Source organism: Elaeis guineensis, chromosome 13, assembly GCF_000442705.2.
Source record: "Elaeis guineensis isolate ETL-2024a chromosome 13, EG11, whole genome shotgun sequence".
Classification (NCBI taxonomy): Eukaryota; Viridiplantae; Streptophyta; class Magnoliopsida; order Arecales; family Arecaceae; genus Elaeis; species Elaeis guineensis.
This window is the reverse complement of record NC_026005.2, coordinates 55,890,333-55,914,931: the sequence shown is the minus strand read 5'-3', so window position 1 is coordinate 55,914,931 and position 24,599 is coordinate 55,890,333. Positions and strand designations below refer to the sequence as shown.

Here is a 24,599-nt window from a genome sequence, read left to right as displayed (position 1 = left end):
GTACCATCATGCTGTTGTTGCTGAGGAGCAGCTGCGACGCAGACCTATACACAGATCTGACCCACCCCAACAAAGCAATCAAGTGACAGAAAACCAGGGGGACATGCAGTGCAATACTACTAACCCTTCTGTTCGTATTGTAGATACAAGATCCTCAAATCTAACCCCGATTGGATCATTGAATCTGCGGTGTTACAATTACGGTGAAATTGGACACACACAGAACAATTGTAAGAAGCCCGTTGGACGACCCAGGAAGCAACTGTTGATTGAAGAAGAACCATCAAAGGAAGAACAAGAGCCTGTTTACGATGAAATGGATAACAAAAAGGATGACTCCTTGCTGTTTGGCGATAGCGGGGAGGCTTTAGTTATTCGAAAGAGCCTACTTTCTCCCAAAAGAGAGAAAAAAAAGGACTGGAGATAGACCAATATTTTCCATACCTGCTGCACCATTGAGAAGAGAGTTTGCAAAGTCATCATAGATGGTGGAAGCTGTGAACACGTCATCTCCCACGAGGCTATTACAAAACTGAATCTAGCCATTGAGAAGCACCCACAACCATACAAGCTATCTTGGTTTCAAAAGGGAAGTGAGGTGATTGTTAGCAGTCGTTGCCTTGTTTCATTCTTTATTGGGCAGAAGTACTATGACAAGGTGTGGTGTGATATTGTTGCAATGGATGCCTGTCATCTACTCCTAAGAAGGCCATGGCAGTATGATCGTGGTGTTATTCATAATGGCCATCGGAACACTTATACCTTCTGGAAAGATAATTAGAAGATCACCCTGACACCAATGAAGGAAGAGGATTTACCAAATCTAAAGCGAAGACCAGCATCAACCTTCTGACGAAGCACACCTATCTGAAGGAAGTGATGGAGGCCAACTACTTGCTAGTAGTGGTGGAAAAGGGTGAGTTGGCTGAGCAAGACACCCCACCCTTGGTACATCCTATACTTCAGAAATTTGCTGATGTATTCTCTGAAGACTTGCATGCAGGATTACCACCAGAAAGAGACATACAACACCACATTGATCTTGTTCCTGGGGCGAGTCTACCAAACAAACCGGCATACCACATGAGCCCAGCTGAACATGAGGAGTTACAATGGCAGGTCCAAGAGCTGTTGGACAAGGGATACATCCATCCGAGCATGAGTCCGTGTGTGGTTCTTGCTCTGCTGGTCTCGAAAAAGGATGGTTCTTGGCGCATGTGCATTGATAGCCAAGCCATCAATCGGACCACCATTAAATACTGGTTTTCGATTCTGAGGCTAGACGACATGCTTGATCAATTTGCTGGGGCCAAGGTGTTCACCAAAATGGACTTGAAGAGTGGCTACCATCAGTTGCGCATCAGACCTGGAGACGAGTAGAAGACAGCCTTTAAGATAAGGGAGGGTCTGTATGAATGGCTGGTGATGCCGTTCGGACTTTCCAACGCGCCAAGCACCTTCATGAGGCTGATGAACCATATGCTGCAACCATACATCGATAAATTCGTTGTGGTTTATTTTGATGATATGCTTATCTATAGCCCTACTTTAGAAGATCACTTGCAGCATCTCACCGAGGTTCTTAGCACACCGAGGAGAAAGAAGTTATTCGCCAATCCCAAGAAGTGCAGCTTTGTGGCGGATAGTCTGACCTTTTTGGGCTATATCATCTCCTCCGAAGGGCTGTGGGCTGATCCATCCAAAATTCAGGCTGTTCAGAATTGGCTGATGCCGCGCAACATCTCTGAAGTCCAAAGTTTCCATGGCATGGCATCCTTCTATCGCAGATTCATCTGAGGTTTTTCTTCGGTGATGTCTTTGGTTACCGACTGCATGAGGAAGGTGATTTCAATAAACTCTTGAGGTGCGTCTACTTTTAAAGAAATTAAATTGAAGATCACCTCTGCTGATGTTCTTGCCCTACCTGATTTCACTAAGGTCTTTGAGGTAGAGTGTGATGCATCCTCTACTGGAGTCGGTGGAATACTCAGTCAAGAGGGGCAGCCCGTTTGCTTCCACAGTAAAAAATTGTCCAGGTCTAAGCTGAACTATTCGACATATGATGTAGAGTTTTATGCGGTGATCAGTGAACTTTGACAGCGGTGACATTATTTGGTCCAAAAAGAGTTTATTTTGTATACTGATCATGAAGCCCTAAAGCCCATCAATGGACAAGAAAAGCTGAGTTGCAAGCATATCAAATAGCTGAACTACTTGCAAGAGTTCCACTTTGTTCTGAAGCACAAATCTGGTGCTCAGAATCAGGTGGCGGATGCATTAAGCTAGACAGCCAAGTTGCTAGAAGTTCTTCGTGTGGAGGTGATTGGATTTGATACCCTGAAGGACCTCTATGCCAGCGATCCAAACTTTGGCCAAATTTTACAAGAGGTACATTCTCACAAACGAATTGATTTCCAATTACATGATGGCTTCTTGTTTCGAGATGTACAGCTCTGTATCCCCGATTGCTCTTTGCGGAAGAAGATAGTACAGGAGCTTCATGCAAAAGATCATTTTGGCAGAGATAAGACTCTCACATTGATCCACAACAAATATTTTTGATCCAAGATGAAGCGTGATGTGACTCGCTATGTGCAGCGATGCCAGATATGTCAAGTTTCTAAGGGGACGGCGACCAATGCCAAGCTGTACACTCCTTTACCTATCCCTGATCATCCCTGAGAGGAAGTTAGCATGGATTTTGTGTTGGGATTGCCTGTGACTCAAAAGAGGAACGATTCGATCTTCGTGGTCGTAGATTGATTCTCTAAGATGACCCACTTCATTACCTGTCGTAAGACCATGGATGCTTCAAACATTGCTCAGTTATTTTTCAAAGAGATTGTACGACTCCATGGAGTAACCAAATCCATTACATCTGACCGAGACACAAAGTTCATGAACCACTTTTGGAGGAGCCTGTGGAGGAGTTTAGGAACTACTTTGCAGTTCAGTTCAGCTTATCATCCTCAAACAGATGGTCAAATCGAGTCCGTTAATAGAAGTTTGGAAAATTTATTGAGGAGTCTTGCTGGCGAATGCCCAAAGCAATGGGATTTAGCTTTAGCACAGGCTGAGTTCACGTTCAACCATTCAGTGAATAGGACTACGGGCTACAGTCCGTTTCAGTTTGTCTATGGACTGAACCTGAGTAGTGCTCTGGATTTAACTCCCATCACTTCCAGAGGATGACCAGTGCAAAGGCTGAAGATTTGGCTGCAGATATTCAAGCTATTCATCAATCAGTAAAAGAACAGATTGAAGCTAGCAATGCCAAGTGCAAGGAGGCTACGGACAAACACAGAAAAAAGGTAACTTTTGAAGTTGGCGACTATGTATGGACTGTTTTAACCAAAGACAGATATCCAGTGGGAGAATATAACAAGCTGAGCCAACGCAAGATAGGTCCTTTCGAGATACTTAAGAAAATCAGTGACAACACCTATCAGTTGAAATTACCAAGTCATCTTTGAATCTCTGATGTGTTCAATGTGAAGCATTTAATTCCTTATGCAGGTGATTCATCAGATGAGGAGGTTAACAACTCGAGGACGAGTTCTTTTCAGCTAGGGGAGAATGACGCAGACGTCATAGTGCACAGATACATGGAATTGAGGGATCGGATCCACAAGGGTGCGAATTCAACTTGACAGCTATTGCATGTGCTAGGATACTGACTGATCCGAGATATCCATGTGCTACCGAGGTATCCATTGAGGTATCTGAAGTATCTACTGAGGTATCCGAGGTATCTACTGAGGTATCCGAGGTATATCTACTAAGGTATCTGAAGTACCGTCGATTCCTACAGGGTTCTGATGCTGTTCCAGTAAAACAGCCATAACTTTGTCATTCGATATCAGAATCCTTAAGTTGATCCCATTCCAAAAAGCTCTTTTTAAGCTCTACAAGGCTGAGTACTTCACTGCCACTACGAGTTTCAGAGCCTAATTCAATTGTTTAACAAACCTACGGGAGCACGCAAGAGTCCTAGTCTAACATGGAGTCTATTTTTGATTTATTTAGTATTTTATTTTCTTTCAAATTCCTTCTTTTAGTTGAGTTAGAACTTTTACACTATAAATAAGGCCCTTGGCTATCATTGTAATCAGTTTTATTTTGAGATCATTGAATAAAAACTCATGAGAAGAGAGTTCCTTCTTTTTTCCATCTTTCTTTGTTTCGTGCGTCTTCAATCCTTCTTCCTCAACGATCGCCGCGCTATAGGCTGCATCACTTAATCTAGCTGAAACATGAACATGTGCATGCATGTATGTAAGATAATCAGCAGGCTGCATAATTTGTTGTATAAGTAGTTATGTCAAATGTTATATTACAAAAATAAGAGAACACTTTGATTTCTTAATGTTGCCATCACAAAATCAATTTTGACCATTGCTAAGGAAATGATCAGTATGGCTTGTTCTATTCTAGACACTCCCTGAATGTACAAAACTACTGTGCTTTCATTTTATAGTTGATTTCCAAGGTTTCAGATCTTGCAGAATAGCTTTGTACAGGTCACTGGCTGATATGGTATGTACAATACTAATACAAGGTACCAACAGCCATCGAAACAAAAGAAGCTCTAAGACAACTGATCTTCAAACCCAAGATACTGAGCAGCCATTGTATTAAAACAAAAGAAGGGTGTGGAAAGACACCTTTTGAGCTTTGATGTTAAGGAGGTGTTCAATTCAGGATTACATGCATGTTCAAGACTGGTACAGTCAGTTCAGCCCAGTTCACTCATTGAACCATCTCGAAGGGTGTTGGATACTAGTTCACAATTGGTATGGTACGTATGGGTCAATATGGGCTAATATAGTCGAACATTGAAATCTTAGTTGATCCATTAGTGCATATCAGAATAATTTCAAGTAGCTTGCATTTGCAACTTTGTAGCTTGCATTTATTTTTTGGTTACTTTGTGAGTTACCTTTTTTATACTTCAATTATAAATGAAGATTCTAATTGCTTTTCAAGAATCAGAACCTGCATCCTTCTTTCATGATCCACCAAAAACAAAATATTATGATTTTTCATGAAGTTTGGCAGATTATTGATCTAGAATTAGGCTTACTATTTACAACTGGACTAGCTCCAACCTGGTCATCTAGGTCATCTTTTTGGGTCTGGATCCGATCCATTGGCTATCTGCATGGGTTTGGTTCAGGTCAGGTCCATGGAAAATCTTCTAGAACCATCAAGTCACTGAGGCTAGGTCAGGTCTACATATAATGGCCATTATTTAATATTTTTTAATGTTAATCTGAATAAAATAACACTTAAATTCAGATTTTATACCAGTTGAAAAAAAAAAATCTCTCAATCAGTAAACATCATTCACCCATTAGGTCCCACAGCCCTTATGACAGCCATTATGATATTCCCATATAAACCCAATAAAGGGCTGAAATGGGTAACAACAGCTACAATTTCCTTCACAGGAGTAGATAACAGTTTTGGAGGGGTCTGTTATTTTAGGATATATATATATATATGTATGTATGTATGTATGTATATATGTACATACATATATATATATATATACACATACATATATATATGTATGTATGTATACATATTGATTTTTTTCCCATATAAACCCAATATAGGGCTGCAATGGGTAGCAACAGCTACCATTTCCTTTTGCAGGAGCAAATAATAGGGTTGGAGGGGTCCGTTATTTTAGGATATTAATAATGGAGAAGCTTTGTAGTATCATATTACAAGAGCATAGCTGTCATGTATGGCATGGTACATACAGTGGTGTGCTTACATATAAAATCATGGTTCCTTGATATGCCTCAATATGCCATGTGATGCATACCTCAGTATAAAACATACTCCACCTGGTAGGTCAATTTCATAAACCTTGAATATGGAAATATATTTGACACACTTTAATATGTGTATATATTAATTAATCTTAAAAGAGATTTATCTGCTAATATGGAAAACCAATTGAAATGCATAAAAACACTACCCCTAGAAATGATTCCATAGATTCTGAATCTACTTGAGATTTGGAATAAAAAAACCAAATTCATGTGTGAACCAAAAATCAAACTGTGTAATTCCAAATCAAACAGATACAGTTTTGGGATCACTAAAATATGGTATTAAATTAAGACTTAAGTTCCACAAACAAGAAGTGCATTCTGAAAAATGCCACAACAAGCTTAAGTGTCAGTATTAGGTACCTTATTGGACAAGAAAAGTCTCTAAACATAAACTCATCATAAAAATTTCAAAAGTTAAAATGTCAGAAAAATATGCTAGAAAATAAACCAAAAGCAACAGCTCCAAGCCTCCAACTAAAAAGCACACAAACTTTATTAAATTAAGTGGCATGAAGAAGCATTGATTACAATAGTTAGTTAATCATAACAAAATGCTACAATCAAACCCTACTTGTTGGTGCAAAGAGAAGCAAAAGCAACAGAATAACAACAATTGCATTTTGAGATCCCCAAGATGATCAACAAAACTAAGCAGAAGCTTTAGAGTATGGCGATATGGAGGAAATTACACCTCTAATAAACAGAAAAGAAATCTCTAATGTATAATGCTAACATCACTAATACTAGACATTTGCTGAAAGAAAGCTTAGGCAAGTCCAACTTATACACCACGTGATGAAAGTATAGAGTGGAATGCTGCAGTGTGGCCTGCATGTTGGTGGGCAAACTTTCAACTGGTCACAGTCAACCAGGATAGTGAGAGGTTGGAAGATGGATTACAGTATAAAGTATAAAGTATAAACTAGCCATTAGGCCATCCAAGTCTCATGCAGTAGTTACATTCATGTGCAGTAAAACAAAAGGCTTTACAGTTTAAAACCGAAACCAAAATAGGTAGGCAGATGGATAGGGAGCTTATACATAAATTCTGTATAGAAGGAAAGTTGTTTCTGGTAACAACTGCTCCATGAAACTAGGACAACAACTTTCTAAAAACAAAGGTAAAATGTATGGATGTGGTTGTAATGTGGATGATGTCATTTTTTCATTCACAGGAAGGCAATTAGTCTGCTGATTGGATTGCCTGTTTAAGAAGATATACCGACCATTGTAAGCGTAAAGCTTACAGATTACAGGTATGCTCTGTATTCATGTTTCTTAAGTATGATTTTGCCATTACCATATAGTATTGCATCAACATATTCCTCCATTATCAAAATAATATAAAGAACTAAAAATTTGAGATTGGTGAGGTTATATCCTAAATAACTTATGACATGAAATAAACAACAATTAACATTGGCCAGAAATTTCTGGCATCTACGATACCTTCAGCTGATGTCGAACTTTCCAGTTTAGTTCCACCAGAACCATTCGTAAACTTCAACATGTTCGGAGCCTTCATATTTGCAGCTGTGGAAGACATATTTGTACAGTCTTCGCCTGTCCAAACTGCATGATTGTTTATGTATTTAGAATATCTTGTACTAAAATTCAATCACATAGAGAAGTTTGAGTGAAGTGCTAATACTACCAGAAGTTGAGCTTGAGTATCGTTCAGCTGGAGGCTCACTACTTGGAATTCCAATCCTATTAATTCACGGGATAAAAACTCTCAGTGAAAAAAAAATACAGTAGTTAAAGGAAAGAAGGTTATTTGATAGTCGACATACTTGAGCCCTGAAGATGAGAATAAAGATTCCACTTTTGGACTAGCATTTTGTGGCACCGAAATCCCTGTCACAATAGACAGGGCATAACAGGAGAGTACAGTATTCCTAGTAAAGTAGTTAACAGCTAATCATAGTCTGCGAACAATTTGAAGAGAAGAAAAGGTGAAAAGTTGACATAGTTGATAGCAGGTTCTAACAAGGAGAAACTATGATATGAATCCTTCGTCAATTCCTCATCTCTATTTTTTCCTCCATTGCTGTTCAACTCCTTCATAGACATGAATAGCGACAAAGGATCCTAAAACCAGCCTAAGATCTATGAATAGGGTTGTCAGTTTCACATTACATGGAAGAACCATGCTACACATGGAAACCAATAACATAAATCATTAACCCAGCCAAAAAGGACAACAAGAATCAGCAAGCATAAATGAAAACTACTGCTAAGATTCTAGCGCATGCAGCTTCTTGAAAGTAACTGAAAGCTATGCACGTGCAGAAATGAGTTCCTCTTTCTGAATGTGCTTATTGGCCTACATGACATGAAAGAATTTATGAACACAAAAGACCAAATGGAGTACCTTCATGGTAGTATGTACAGACAAATAATGGTGCAAGATTGTATATATTCTTCTCATATATACCATATTATTTATATCCAAGGCTGCATAAGTGAATCTAATCTGCTCGATACATGAAGTTATCTTCAAAATATAATTTTCATACTAATACTAATGATGACATTTCTTCAATGTTTTAACATTAACTACTTAAGAAGAAATTTCTTATAAAGACCAGTAGAACAATGGCAAGAAAGAGATAATCAAAAGTCAAAACATGAAGAGTTGAATGTGGAGAACAAGAACTAAGAGATAACATGTCTTCTATATTTTAACATTAACTACTTAATAAGAAATTTCTCATACAAAGACCAATAGAACAATGGCAAAAAAGAGATCATCAAAAGTCAAAACATGAAGAGTTGAATGTGGAGAACAAGAACTAAGAAGTACAGATATGGAAGCTGGCAATATTTATCAGACCATGTCCAGCAAAATGGCAAAGGAGAGAAAGAAAAAGAGAGAGAGAGAGAGAGAGAGAGAGAGAGAGAGAGAGAGAGAAACTAATCTAGATGATAATTTTGGCAAGACAAGGAGTGCAAAAAACCAATCCAAATGACAATTTTTGCTAGAAAGATTGCTGGGAAAGAACAGCCAGAAAAAAGAAGAAAAATGTTTGGGTTCAAGAAAGATCTACTATGATCTTCCATAGCACACACCCAACAAGTAGTCCAAATGCATAGTCAACTCTTCTTGAGAAGATCTTCAAAGAGTGAAAGGTTATTCAAGACTAGTGAATTCCATACCGGCCCAAACCAACCGATACACCCCCTACCGAGCCAAACTGGTGGGGAACCGGGATAGTTCGGCCAAGGAGAATGGTACACCAAAGGAGGGAGAGGGAAAGAGAGGGAAAGAGAGGAAGAGAGAGAGAGAGGAGGAGAGGGAGAGGGAACACGATGCCGCCGAAGGCTGGCAGTGGCCCGCTGCGGCCGTCGGAGGGCTGCAGAAGCCTCCATGGCTCAATGTCGTCTAATAGAACTTTTAAACAAGCGAGAAAAAGAGAGAGAGCGACATACCGGATGGAGGTGCAGCCGACAGAGGGGTTACCAGAGTTCGTCAATGGCCGCTGTGGCCATTGAGCGGCAAAAATCGTGTAGGTGGAGCGCGGCTGTGGAACAAGGGCAACCACCCCTATTTATTCCTCATATTTTTTTAAAAATGCCGATGAATAGTGAAGCGGGCACAATGAGTTTGCCGGTTTCACTTTTTTGAATTTTTTTAAAAAAGTTAAAAATAGTGAAGCTGGCAATTGATTTTGCTGGCTTCAATTTAGTGGTGGCCCCTGTTCCTTTGTCACATTTTTTAAAAAACATAGATGAATAGTGAAGCCGGCGCAATGGCTTTGCCGGCTTCACTTTTTGAATTTTTTTTTAAAAAAATTCAAAACAATGAAGATGGCAATGATTTTGTCGACTTTACTATTTTTCGGATTTTTTTTTTAAAAAAAATCATGAAACAGGGGCATCACATCGATGCCCTTGTTTCACATCCACGACACCGCAAGCATGAAGTATGCCATCCAGCGACCATGGCCGACCGCAGGAGACTGTCCGGCGGCCTCTCTGATATCTTTTCCTCCCTCCTTTTCTTTCTTCCCCCCTCTCTCTATCTCTCTCTCTCTTTCTCTCTTTTTCTCCTCTCGGTTCGCTTCCTTTGCCTGTGTCGGTTCATGTTGGTCCGGTCCGGTACGGATCTATACTGACCCGTACTGCCAGCTGGCCAACACGGATTTCGATACTGAATCTACGAACCTTGTTCAAGACTCTAGTAAAATTCTGAACAAAAACCAACAGTTAAATTTGTTGGATTCCAGCACAGAATATTGTTCAATGAGTACATAAGCACAAAGAGACAATGTAGTTTTTCAATCCAACTTCCAAATCATCAAGATCTGCAGCAAAGCAAGGGATCCCATGGAGGAACATGCCCCCTTGGCTTGCCACATGACCTTCAATACTCTTTCAATTGATACCCCAAAAGTCCTACTTTGACCAATTGTGCCCCCTGTTGGCCCTTTGATCAGAGATCCTAGCCTCAACTAGTCCCAGACCAGTTCCAACTTGAAAAAGACTAGTTGTGCCCCTATTGGCCTTTTGATCAGAGATCCTAGCCTCAACTAGCCCCAAACCAGTTCCAACTTGAAAAGACCTTCGCACTCAGGCTTTTTTGTCAAATCTCCCACCTTGTTTAGTCCAATCAATGCACCTTGTCTCATTACATGCTCTTTGTTGTGTGTGTTTTTGGTTACACTCCACATCTCAGCCTCCTTTTCTCCTTTTGCCCTAAGGCCCTCTGCTCTTCCAAGTCTTGCATTCCTTTCATGGCAATGGCCATGCAGATGACCTCACAAGCTACCCTAGTCTAAAACCTCAGGATGGCACTTATGTGTGCTTGCTCCCTCTAACCACATTAAACTAGATTTAGAAAATGTCACTGTAACAATTCATATCAAATGCTAATTTAGGACCTGGACTTTGGTTGAATATTGATTATGCATTATTGGGACTAATTATGGAATTGTATCAATCAAGTTATGCAAATTTTCCCTTCCATCTGCTATGTATTTTTCTTTGTTATTTATTTTATCATAATATTTATCTTTTTTTTTGAATGTTATGTATCTTTTCTACCTCATTCTTCTTTTTCTATACATAATTTCTTATTCATGTCGATGCATATTTTTTAAAAGTTTTTTTATGTTTATAGACTATAAATTACGATATAAAATATAATTTATAGACCAATAGATATATTTTTTAGATATTTAAATATCTAAAGTAAGTTTCATATCCTATGCATTAGTTTAAATTTCAGATTATGAATAGTCTTTTATTTTTCTTTCTAATGCATTACTTGGCAAAACCTTAAAAACAATAATAGTGGTGGCTGCCCCTTAGTCTTCTCTAGTGTCACCCCTGATTAAGATGATTTCTGAAACTACAACAATAGAATCCCACCCAAGCTTTCACTCAAAGCTCCTAGGCAAATATGCAAGCTTTGATGTTGATGATAACTTGACAATTAGATAAGGATATGCTAAGCATATGCACCTTTGAGGAACAACCCCTACATATAGAAGAATGGAATTACTATGTTTGCCTATACCATGAGATACTGTAAAAGGAAAAATAACTAAAGTGCAAAATGCCATACACAAATTTAGACACATGCATCTAACCATGGTTCACAGTACCGATTTCGATAGCCATACTAGCACCATGCTATTGTAGTGTAGGTACAGATTGGTTTGTGATACCAACATTCTGTATGCCCCCCATACCGAGTATCAACCAACAAAGTACAGTATGCATAGTACAGGGTATTATGATCCAATATGACAAAACTTGCATATAGCATAGAACAAAAGGTATTGCTACTTACTCCTATAGCATGTGACACAAACAAGTTTGCCTCTTGAGAAAGATGATCCGATGGCATATTACAGAAGCTACTATAAAATATTCATGGAGATTAATTTCTCTTACTCTTCTGGTCAATAGATAGCAAAGCTGTAATGAATTATAAAAAAGAACATTATCCTTTCAAATAAGATCATTGAACCAACCGAACTGAGTAGTTCAGCCTGTATCGAACTGAACTGAGACTAAATTGGGATGGTTTGCCATACGAGCGGGTTCAGGTTACAGACCCGCGCCACCCCCCACCCCCCCCCGATAAGTTCCCTCTCTCACTCACTCACTGCCCTTCCTCAGCCACACTCTCTCTCCTATTCGACAATGCCATTTGCCAAACACAACGTAAGTCTCCTCTTCTCTCTCTCTCCCTCCCTCTCTCTCTTCTTCTCTCGCCTTCGTTCTCTATCCATAAGCCACTCTCTCCTTTCCTCTCTTTCCCACCTTCCTCTTCCCCTTGTATCTCTTCTCCTCCCTCTCCTCTTCTACATTGACCCCTCTCCCTCCCTCTCCCTCTCCCTGGTGGAACACTTCGAAATAATACAGTACCTATCCTTACCAACCAAACTGGTTGCCAACAAGTATGGCCAATGATACCAGTCCGTCGAACATTGCCTTCAAATGTATCGAAGATTCCTCTTTTTGGAAATCAATCGAGTGACAAGGTAGTACCAAGACTTCCAAACCATAACTTAGTCCAACAAACAACAAGCTTGACATACAACAAAAACAAGCTCTGCTTTTATCACACTTAACACCAAGTTTAGCAAGGAGACACTACTCTAAGCATCAACAGTCTTCACTATTGAAATAGCTCTATTACAAAAAATTGTTACTGGTGTGCAGTGAAAAGGGGAAGAGTCTTTGGTATAATTGTGCCATAGTCAAGGTGAGATATTTAAATTAGAGTATAAGAAATTACTTTTTTTATAAAGAAGAAAGCATCAATATCAAATTTAGTCACATACATAAATATCATGATCTAGTAGGAATATTCTTTGAAGATTCATGATACTGGGGTATGTGTGTGCACAAATAGACACAACACATACATAAATGTATATATATATCATAGAATTCTCCAAATAATTGAAAATTTCACAAATTATCCTAGTTCGGCAAGTCTAATGAATTATTCTACAAATTATTCATCCATACAAGAATATATCATTAATTCATTAAACTAGCAATTTATTTGTGAATTGTTGAATAGTTAATTGCATTATATGTGAGAAGCAGTGGTTGGCCGTTCTGCAGGGCTCAAGCTCTAAAACAACACAAAGTGCAGGAATGCCATGGGATGGGATTCAGGAAGAGGTGTTCTACTAACTTTGGGATTACATCAATATTGAAATATTATTTTCCCAACAGCGACATCAGAAGTCATTCTTATTCCATTCTCTCTTCTTCCTTTTCCTTCCATTATTTTTCTTCTCTCCATCTAATCTTCCCATATACTGATCTGGTTCTACTTCTTTGGTATTTGATATTTATATTTTGCTCTCTCCGTATATATAAAAATCTAGTCATTAATTTTTTTTTATATTTATTTTTTTTAGAATATCCTAAAGTCCCTCTGAAATCACTGGATTTTTTCCAAATTCTGCAATCTGAAATTCTCAAGTCTCAAGCTTGTGAAATTAACCCTAAACATCAAACTCATTACTATCAAGGAAGGCCATACCATCCCGAACCACCTAGCTCTGTGTGTACTGAACCATGCCAGCGATGAACGAAGATGGTACACTTGTTTGGTTCAAGACAAGGCCCAAACCATTTAGTTCGGGCCTAAACTGAGCAATACAATCATGGATTTAGTTGAACCTTTTGATCCAAATTAATTTAGGGTCATTTGGCCCTCTCTCCCTCTTTAATTATTGAGAGGGAGGTGAAGAAGGCCTCCCGTGCCTTCTCTGCCCTTCCTCCTATATATATTTTTTTTTCAATGCAAAGAAAGAGGCCAGAATCTGTGGATTTCAGCCCAGATCAAAGCCAAAAACAGGTAAATGGCCTTCACCCCACCTCTCCTCTCTTTTTTTCTTTCAAGCCAAAAATCAATAATTTTTTTTTTAAAAAACAAGGAGAGATCATGCCAAAATTTTGGATTTTGGCATGATTTCATGATATGCTATCTCTGAATGATCTATGCAATACAGCTAAAAGCATAATTTTTCGTTAAGTCTAGATTAAAAATAATTAACAAAATAAAAATAATGATCAAAAAAATCTTGCAAAATTGATAGCATAATTAGGGGTATGCAAGCCATTATGTATCTAACTTTAGCAGCAATTTATTTAAGTTTGGGCATGATTATGTGCATAGAGACCTAGGCTTAATTTTAAATAAATTTGAAAAAAAATAAGTGGTCTTTTGTGTATGTCCATGGGTTAAGAAAAATATAAGTAGAATCCCAATAAGGTGCTCCCTTGATATGAAGTACCATTAATTTTTTGAATATTTTATACTTAAATATTTATTTTAATAAAAATAATCAAAAATATAAATAATACAACCAATTATGAAAAAATAGTATCATGTATGCATAATCTAGAAGTATTTTCTAAAAGTAGAAAACTGATTTTTTGCATTACAATGAAATTTACTGTTTTTAAATCATTAATTAAATAATAATCAATTGAGAAGTTTTGCCATACTGCCCAATATGGGGCACATGGTACCGTATCGGATAATATGGAACATACCTTACCATACTAATATGCCGTACTGTATCATATCAAACCACATACCGATACTATAGTAGGATAGTACCGGTATAGGGATCAATACCAAGATGACGAACCTTGATGGAGATAATAATATATGTAGCATCCTTAATAGGGTTATACAGTATTTTGGATCAACATATATTTTCTAGATATTTTGTAATTAACTTTCAATTTATTGTATAAAAATTAATTAAAAATATTTAGTGAAGTCTAAAAATTATTAAAATTTTTATATATACAGACAATGAAGAAGTATCTTTTGGACTAATTTGGCTTTGGTTATTACAATGTAATTTTACTAATTTTATATAATTAAGTAATTATGAATTCATGTAAAATGTTTGACATGTGTTCAATAATCCTGTGGAATGGATCCAGGAAGAAAAGAGTCTGACCGTGACATTGACTAGGATCATAGGGTCATGCTCCCAAACCGACATCAATGAATGTGCAAGTGGTGCAACATAAAGTTCAAGGGGAAAGGTTTACCAGGTTGAAGAAACATTTATCTAATGGTTACTCTGACGTGTCTTCTTGCTAGAAATGCCTACAGGAGGTCCACCAACTAATAAGGAAACACTTCGCCAATTTTAAGACAACCAAGCAAAGAAGTGTTGAGAAGAAGTGGTGGTCAAACACCAAGCAGCAGAGCCATAGTTATACCACTCCAAGAATCCAGAGGACTATGAGGCATCCATCCTAAATGATAAGGAGATGCAAATTCAAGCTGCCATCTAGGAGTACCTAAATGACTACCAGTGGAAGGAGATTGCCAGGCACAAAGCTTAGCTTAGGCCCTCAGAATATGAGTCAAGCTCGAGCTTCAAGTTTGCTATGGTAGATCCAAGCTCAGGAGGATCTTGACAGTCAGGGAGATTGTCGACAAAGACAGAGGCTATATAGCCTCTATGTTTGGAGTTTTTGGCAATAAGGAAAGGAAGAAATCCTAAGAGATACCAGTGGAGCTATCATTCATGATGTAGATTCGCATACCTTTTCCAATAGAGATTCCAAGTAGCAGAGGATTGACATCATGCTGGTGAAGGATATGAAAAATGAAATATGGAGAGCTATTGCATCCTGGTTCCACTTCAACCACATCCCTACAAATGTGACAGACAATGCATTCTATCAATCTACTATCGCTTCCATCTAGTGAGCTGATCAGGATGTAGGTCCTCCGGGGCTAAAGGATTTATATGGTCAGCTATTAGAAAATAATTAGTTAGAGAACTGGGCAGCCTCCTACCAAAGCAAGTGGGACACCTAAGGCTAACTTTGATATGTGATGGTAGGATGGATCCTAGCAGGCGGAGCGTCATCAATTTTCTAATATATTGTGACCTTAAAATAATTTCCCACAAGTTAGTTGATTCTTCGGATCACATGCACAATGCCTATTACATTCTCAGATTGATAGACAAGATTATCGACCAGTAAGGGAGCAAAATTTCATGCAGATGGTCATGAATAATAGGCCACAATAAAATGCCATAGGAGAGACTCTAATGGTAGATGGTGATATTTTTTGGACTTCATGTGCTGCACACTACATAGATCTAACGTTGATGAACATCGAAAAGATTTGTGGAGTGAAACAAGTCACCAAGACAACCCAGTCCATTACTAGATTTATTTACAACCATACATGGTACTATTTTTTACAAGAAAGTATACAAGGGATGAGATTTGAGGCCAATAGTCACCTTTTTGGCCACCAATTACATTGCACTCAATAGCCTCATCGAGAAGAAAGTAGGTCTGCATCAGATGTTCATCAATTCCTTGTCATGAGAGAGCAGATATTCCTAGGTAGGCACTGAAGGAGTCACGTCGAGGGCATGGTCACAAGCTAATAGTTTTAGCAGCAAACTGAGAAAATTGTGAAGGTTATCACACCTTTGTAACAAGTGCTAAAAGCCATGGACAACGAGAGATACCCTAGATGGGCTTCCTGTATTGTAAGATGATCGTTGCCAAGGCTCAAATCAGGCAAGCAGACCTAAACCATGCCCAGGAATATATTGACATCACTATGCATAGATAGGATTATCAGATGGATAGGGAGTTATATCTAGCAAATAATGTCTAGTCATATACTTGTTCATCATGTACTCACATAATGTTTTATACTAAATCAACTACCAAATGTATTAATCGCCCAATACCTCAACCAGAAGTTACAGTATAGCATCCCAGCAATAAATATGGATAAAAAAATTCTGGCTGCCTGTGAAATGTCATATATAAGATGAAGCCTGCTCCAAAAGTTGTTGCCCAGCATCTAGAAGAGATAAGTCAATGTGAGTGGTGTACAAGATCATTACTTTGTCAACTCATGTAAATCATTGACAATGTCAAATTGGCATCACATTACATGTATTATTTCAGTAGACAAATGTTTAGGGAGGGCTACCAAAGCTTCAACGATAGGCTAGTTGTGGTAAGTAAAGGAAGCATAAATCTAAGTATTTTGAGACACCGATTATAACAGCTCCTCTGATGTTTTATAATTACTAGCATCTAATATGCAATTTTCTTGAATGCATTTGCAACCGTATGGTGGTTCCACTTCAAGCAATCACCTAGGAACCTTCAAGGCAGGCAATCCAGATCCTCTAGCAGATGGTCTCCTCCAATGGTTGTGGCAACAACCAATTTACCTTCACCGTTATCCATAGCAAATAGAGAAACCATTATAGCAAACAAATAAACCGTCTCATGCAGAAGCTCCTAAATGATCTTATATATGTTCGTTACAATCTACATCTTATATTAAAGTACACTGAAGAGGAAGTATTGCTGAAGCATGATGATCCACTTCACGACAACATTGTGTATAATAAAAAGGATGTGATGATTAGTTGGCTTAAGTGCCAACAACAATTGCTTGAGCTAGATGAGCCTAAATTGCCTCCTTAACCAGCTAGTTTCATGGCCATGGAGGCTAGGGTGAATGCAAATCAATTAGCAGAACAACATATGCCATGGTTACATCTAGCCGAGCACTGACAAAGGTCGAGAAGAGCCGATCATCGCAAGGCTTCATGTCCAAGACATCCTTCCAAAGATTTATGGAGAGTTGCTGAGAAGAGACCACCATGGTATTCGACCTACTCAAGGTGGAGGGAGTAGTCAATCCACCCAGTAAAGCCAGGTAGAGAGGGGAACCCAAGGAAAGAAGACAGCTTCTCAAGCCAACATGAATGGACAAGGAAAGACAATTGTAGTTCTATTGGAGAGTCAAGGAGTCTATGTCATATTCAAAGACCAATAAGCCCTCGAATGATTGGTTGCCCAGATCGACCCATGATACCGGCAATGATGAGAATTCGAGCAATGATGCATCTAGGGGCTAGGAAGGTAGCAATGGACATGACACAACAGTATATGACTCACAACCCCAAGATGGTCCTTGATTCATTGATGGGTCCTAGTTCACTTATGTCAAACTGAATAGAGATCATGATGCATGACTTGCTAGAGCCCGCAAAGAAACCATTACATACAAAAGATGGGCCCCTCGAGGTCATTCAGTATATGATGCTACTGCTGCTACAGATGACACTGCATATGGAGTAGGGCCCTTGGGCTTATCTGGATCTAAATCATGCATCGGATCCTATTCCACAGGCCAAGCTATGACCCATGTGGATACGGTTCGTCTGAGGCATCATATTTGAGTAGGTACCACCTTCATATCCTCTAGCAACTTACACATTGGATTTCATCACAATCTTCGATTTAAAATTTCATTTTCACAATCTTTGGATGGCCAGCCATGTATCAGATAGAGGAACAGTTTTAGGATGCTATCCAATAGGTTGGCAGAAATATGAGACAATCCTCCTACACTCTTGGAGTGGTATCCCATGTTGGGACTATGATTGTGTTCCCTATGTTTACAAGAGACATTGACACTCCACAAAATTTTAGATGTCGATATGTATTTTATACTTTAATCAAGGTTTGTTGCACCAAATCGAATTGGGCAATATGAAGAATACCATAACATACCGATTCGATGCCAGAATGCAGTATGGGGGGCATACAAACACTTGGTATGCCGAACCAGCCCCATACTGATATAGTAATAGGGTGGCACCGGTGCAAAGCCCAATATCGAGATGGCGAACCTCGACTTTAAATACATTCAATCGACTCCACTTTTTGTATTATATGTATATTCACTTATAAATGCCTTAAATGTACTTCAATTTCATTTCATAACCAAAAAGACATCAAAATTTCAAACTAGACAATCATAAATATCAAAATCAAAAACAAAAACAAAAAAAAAGAAAACAAAAAAATTGAAAAAACAAAAAAAATAAAGAAAATGGTGTACCGCTTAGATGATTGGTGCATCAGCCCATACCGTGTATCCATATGATACAGAATGATGCCATACCATATCGGAGACCAACTGGTATGGCACCTGGTACTAGTTCGGTGAACCTTGCATATGAGAAAGCATTTGTAAATGGATGTATAAGCTTCTACATATGCACTTGAGTATCGGTGAACTTGCAAAACTATGCCTATTAACCAAATCTTCAAGTCCTCTATCACATGTCTCTTCTCCATAACAGCACTATACAATCAGTATAGAAACAATGATTATTGTCTTTGATTAGTTATTACAAAGAAGAAGATACTCATTTTGTATGATGATTGATTTTAGAGCTGCAGGATTTTGATTCTTAGCATCCAACAATGCACAGTCCAAAATTTTGGAGAAATAATCAGTGATTCCATGCTTTACCGAATGAGAATTCCGCAGTGACATCCAAAATTAAGTTGGTATATTTTCATTTTATTTTACCAAGAAGGTAGTTCATAAAGAACATAGGACACATCAAAATATCTGTCCATATATTTAGGTATAAAAAAAATAGGAACTATGAAAGGAAAATATTGCAGTGAAAGTAACTTGTACAGATGTACGGAAAGCAATAATATCACAGACCAAGCAGCATGGAGCTTTCCCTCACCTTGCACATTGTCCATAGCAAGAAGATCAGTTTTTGCTGCCCCATGGACATGAGACATGCCCTGCCATTTACACATCAACAAGCACAAGGGAATGTGATTAAATACTAGATAGCATGAAAGTTAGTAAAGAATACTGACATGGTGGGAAAATGTAATACCGGCAGAGGAAAACTGGGTGAGTTCATGTATGCTGTTGTATAGTGATCGATACATTGTGCCTTATTCTTGGTACCAACATGCTCAGCAATTTCTGCCCAGCCCCCCAATCCATACATATCAATTCCCTAAGGAAACAAAAAGGAAAACCTCAGCCTTAGAATTGTAACTTATCTTGACAAAAGTTAGCCAGATTTCTTCCTATATATGCTAATACCCGGATCTTCAGCATGTTATACTATAAGTGACAGAAATTTCGGGCATACCTCTAGAAGCAATATTTCCTCATCTGCATTCCAGTCTGAACATAGTAGGGGAAATGATTTGTTGTCCTGTTGGAAAAAAAATAGTGTGCAATCAATATATATCCGATCTGTCATCATCCCAATATATTAGAGCTATCAAAGAGAGAGAGAATGATACGGTTCACAAAAGTAGGAGCCAGAATAAAGTGTAGACAGCAGCATCTTTTATGTCATTTCCGGAGTACTTAATGATGCAACAGTTACAAGAATAGAAAGCAAACTAGAACTGTCAATGAATATTAGGATGCAAAATTAATGGGACCAACTAAAATATAGAAAGTACATGCAGATTATAATGGGCCAGGCTTCAGTTAACATTCATGGTAAATAGACACCCAGAATCAGTTATTATTCAGTCAATTCGCTCTATTATACCAAATAATCAAAGAGATTAAGGATGTCACTCTAATAATCTGTGACAACTGAGCAAACAGAGACATGTTTCTAGAGAATTATGTGCTTGCCATAATGGATTTATAATGTCCTTGATTGTCTTATATATTTATTTATACCCGTTTATCACCAAAAAATGTCAATATATGTAGTCCAAACTGAACACAGAACTCAGTGCAAAATGAACACATAACTGTGACCTAAGCCTCCAAAAATATTTTTTTTTTCTACCTAAAACCCAAAAAGCTGATATCCTAACTTTGTGCAAGACATCAACATGCCAAGAACTTAACCTTATTTTCTTTGCGAATGTAATGACCAACCATGCATCCATGAAAAATTCTTGAAATTGAAAAAAAAAAAAACTTGGGAATCAAGAATTACTACAGGGTCAAGTTAACATCAGAATCACACATTTATATCTTAAATATCAATGACTCAGCATAGTGCTAGAGAAAGCCAAAGAAGAACACATAGCAAGTTGCAGAAGACAGTGAAATATTACACTTATTTTAATAGTACAGGCTAAACATCACATTTAACAACTTTTTTATTTAACATTTTTAAGCAACAAGACATCAACTCAGACATAGCAGACATAGTGAATCAGCAATAATCATTCCAAAGAAGACAGAGTTGCACCAACCATAACCCTGTAAGGGTGATTGCTTTTGTGCGGACTGACTTCAGCACCCACAGAAAAGCATTCCACACATAGATCAAAATCAGCACATATCGCACACTTTATGCGAATCATCCCAGAAATGTCCTTGTTGCAGTAATTGCAGTGATATTTCCTTTCTTTAGTTCCTGATATGGTCTCAAAAAACAAAAAAGGCAACTACCATTAGACAGTATTTAAATGGCAAAAGATCCATATTTGTGCTTATGATTATGTAGTATAACAAAGTATTAAATAAATTACTCAAGAAACTATACCACAAGATCTCAAACATTAAAAATTATTAGTACAATAAAAAAAATAGCTCAAATGTTAGAAACTTTAGAATTGTTGCTGTTCTAGCAAGAAAACATGGACAACTTCAAAAATAACCAAAGGAGTTCTTTCATAAAGTTTAAGGTTAATATGCTTTGTATGTCATATAACTGCAATGCCTTTGGAGTCAAAAGACATTTTTAGTTTCAGAAATCGAGTCTTAATTATGATCATTATTTTGAAGAACCAAATGCCATTTTCTTTAACATGTTCAATTCTTAAATTCCCACATTCATGTTCATCAGGGCATTCATATGATAAAAGTTATTTTGTGCAATCTGCAGCTCAGCTGCACAGAGGAAACAGACCTGCATCTAAGGTTTCAGCATCTTCTTTGACTGGCACAGCTCTTCGCTTCTTTGATCTACAAAAGAACAACAAAATGGAGTTTATTAGACAGGCAGAAACATATGTGAAAAAGAAATTAAAACTAAACATGTGAATGCAAGTTGACCACTGAATTTAATAATAACAATGTGCAGCATTTTATACAAGTAATGAGTATATATGAGCTGTTATGACAAAAAGGCATGGGAACAGGAAATTAAATATAGTCTATCTTAACTTTGTAGCAATATTTGGAACTGGAAACAAAAAAAGGGAAAAGAAGAAAGTAAAAAGACAAGATTATAAAATAATCATAGAGAGAATGGTAGAAGTATTTGGAACATTTTTTCTATTATTCCCATAAGAAACTTGAAAAAGTTAGCTGAATTTACAATTCTGAGCGACACTATGCTAGCCCACTGAAACAATCTTGAACTTTTAAAGCTTTCAAGTTTCAACTCTTCAATTAAATCAATATCAACGTAGAACACAAGACAAACTACATAAAACAAGACATGCATGCAAATAAATACTACCATTCATGAAATCAATCTCTCAAAACAACAAAAAAAAAATTTCAGGAAATCAACTATAACTTCCCACAAGTTATTTAGATGACATCATAACTTTTTTTTTGTTACTACCACATAGCCCTAATTTTCTCTCTCTTAATGCCCCTTCAGGTGATTGATTTTCATCATACTCCCTTTCATTAGTTTGGAGTTCTAGATTAGGCCAAAAGATCATCTTCATCCTTAAACAAACCAGCAACAAAATTTGCACAGCGAATATCAATTTTTGACTGTTTAATTTATTGGTGTAAATTGTAATTATCAAGAAAGGGTGGCCCAGAGCATGATGCTCGCACAATTTTGGATTTGGTTTTAAACCAGGGACTTCCAGGTCAAAATGGAGCGATCTTACCATTGAGCCAAAACTCATCCTCTTGTTGGCACAATTATTACCATCTTCAATTAATCATCACGGTTTGTATCATGCAAGAAAATTTTATACACTTCTCTAAATGACTCACATTCAAACACTTACTTCATCAATACTGTCAATGGAATAAGTCTAGGTATTATTTTCCACCATTTTTTTGCACCTTGAGCATATTCCAGTGACATCCCAACAGTATCACAGCAAATGCAAACAAATGGCTATACAACTTGAATCCTCCAAGTATTTCATCCCAATGGACCACAAAGAGTGATATTTATGAGCCACTGTCTCATGACCTTTTGAGTTAACCAATTAAACAAGGCTCTGAATGATTAAAATCTGTAGATTCTATTTCATCCAATAGACTACAAAGAGAGATACTTATGAGCCCCTACAAAGAGATATAGAGAGAGAAGAGGAAGAAGAAGATGAGATGGGAGGAAGAGGGTAGGGAGAGGAGGGTCGGGGCTCCCTAGCCTCAAAGGACCGAGTAGCCCACAGAGGGGCAGCTGACACTTCAAGAAAGGGTTTCTCTCCGGAAAGTTTTCTCGCAATCTTCCTCTAGAAAAGTCTAAAGAGACCTTTTTCATTCGTGATATTCATTATCACACATATAGTCTTTATTATCATGAAAAGCCAAAAAAAAAAAAAAAAACTTGAAAAAGAGTCAAAGACCATTCCTTGTTATCAAACTCATTTTTCATCCATTCTTTACTATCATCTCAATCTGTCTTATCTATAAGAAAAAAACTCTAAGTGGTGCAAAATTTAGCCAATTCCCTCATAGTTGTTGATACTAAGCATGACAATAGTCTAAATTGTTTTGTGGCACGCATTTTCCTTCATACATATTCTTGCCACAATGATATTTCATCCTTGGAGAACAATAATGGTTAATGGCACAGTTTACATCAATATTAATAAGCAAAAAAGCATATAATACATAAAACAATGATAGTGACAATCAAAATTGTGGACTGTATACCACAATAAAATAAATAATATTTACATCTCATACACAATGCAGTTGTGCATACATGTTGATGCTACCTGGGTAGATCATTGTTCAAAGTTCAAACTGATCTTAACTAAGCTTCAATAGCCCTAGATATGAATTTGCTCAAGTTCAAAATATGAATCCAAAACTACATCAGATTTATGCAGAAAATCATGCTTAAGACATAGTTGAAAGGGGTGCATAGACAATCCCAGGTACCGAGATACAGATGAAACTTGAGCCTACTATGTACATGAGAAGACGAGAGAAGATATGTGAAAGGATCAAATTGTTTCAAAAAGTCAATGGACTGTATTAAGAACTGAGATATTCATCTCTCATCTTACATTCCTAAATCCCTTACAAGAGCCATCCGGGATACATCACTGAAATAATCAAAAAAGAAAATAGCTAAATTTGGCATTATATTGAACCACCATGCAAAGAGCCTCCCTCATAGAGCCAGAAAGCTGGACATCTTTCACCCACCCTCCCCACCCCAACCCACCCACTCGCTCCCCCCACCCCAACAAAATAAATAAATAAATAAAAATGAAAGGTTCTCCTCGTGTTCTCATACCTTTCCTGTGTTTTTTTTCTTTCCTTTCCTTCTTTTGCTCTTCTTCATCTCTCCCTCAGTAAATATTTCTTTTCCTCTTGAAAACTGATTTTAGCTTCTATAATAATATGACATGATCATCTTAGTTAACTTATCAGAAGTGAAAGATAACAGACCGAACATCGTAAAGTCTATTTTATTCTTAACTGCATAACTATTTTATGCAGAAAAAATAAATAGCAAAATAAGAAAGATCTTCAATTCTTCATCATTATCATCATGATTACCCAAGCCTTGTCCCATCAAATATAAGGTCCATTACAAAAGGGAACTTAAAATATGTGAAGTAACAAATAAATAACAAAACAAGAAAGATTGCCATCATCATCATCATGATTACCCAAACATTATCCCATCAAATATAGGATTCATTCCAGAAAAGAACTTAAAAGACAAAAAATACTTGATCCAAAACACCAAGTTTTATTACATCAATTTGCTTCCACTGCATGGATCTTATTTTGAG

General features: G+C 37.5%; 1 protein-coding gene across 3 annotated transcripts in view; it reads right to left on the bottom strand.

Moving 5' to 3' along the window:
- LOC105032798 (transcriptional adapter ADA2) overlaps positions 1-24,599 on the bottom strand; it is a 105,682-nt gene that overhangs the window by 57,150 nt on the left and 23,933 nt on the right. For all 3 annotated transcript variants that reach the window (XM_010907365.4, XM_029261137.2, XM_073247646.1), the window contains exons 2-9: positions 21,557-21,612; positions 20,898-21,061; positions 19,820-19,885; positions 19,556-19,681; positions 19,397-19,457; positions 7,640-7,703; positions 7,501-7,556; positions 7,296-7,418 (exon numbers count right to left, since the gene is read on the bottom strand). In XM_010907365.4, the coding sequence (XP_010905667.3) occupies positions 7,296-7,418; positions 7,501-7,556; positions 7,640-7,703; positions 19,397-19,457; positions 19,556-19,681; positions 19,820-19,885; positions 20,898-21,061; positions 21,557-21,612 (716 nt within the window). The remainder of the gene's footprint in view (positions 1-7,295; positions 7,419-7,500; positions 7,557-7,639; positions 7,704-19,396; positions 19,458-19,555; positions 19,682-19,819; positions 19,886-20,897; positions 21,062-21,556; positions 21,613-24,599) is intronic.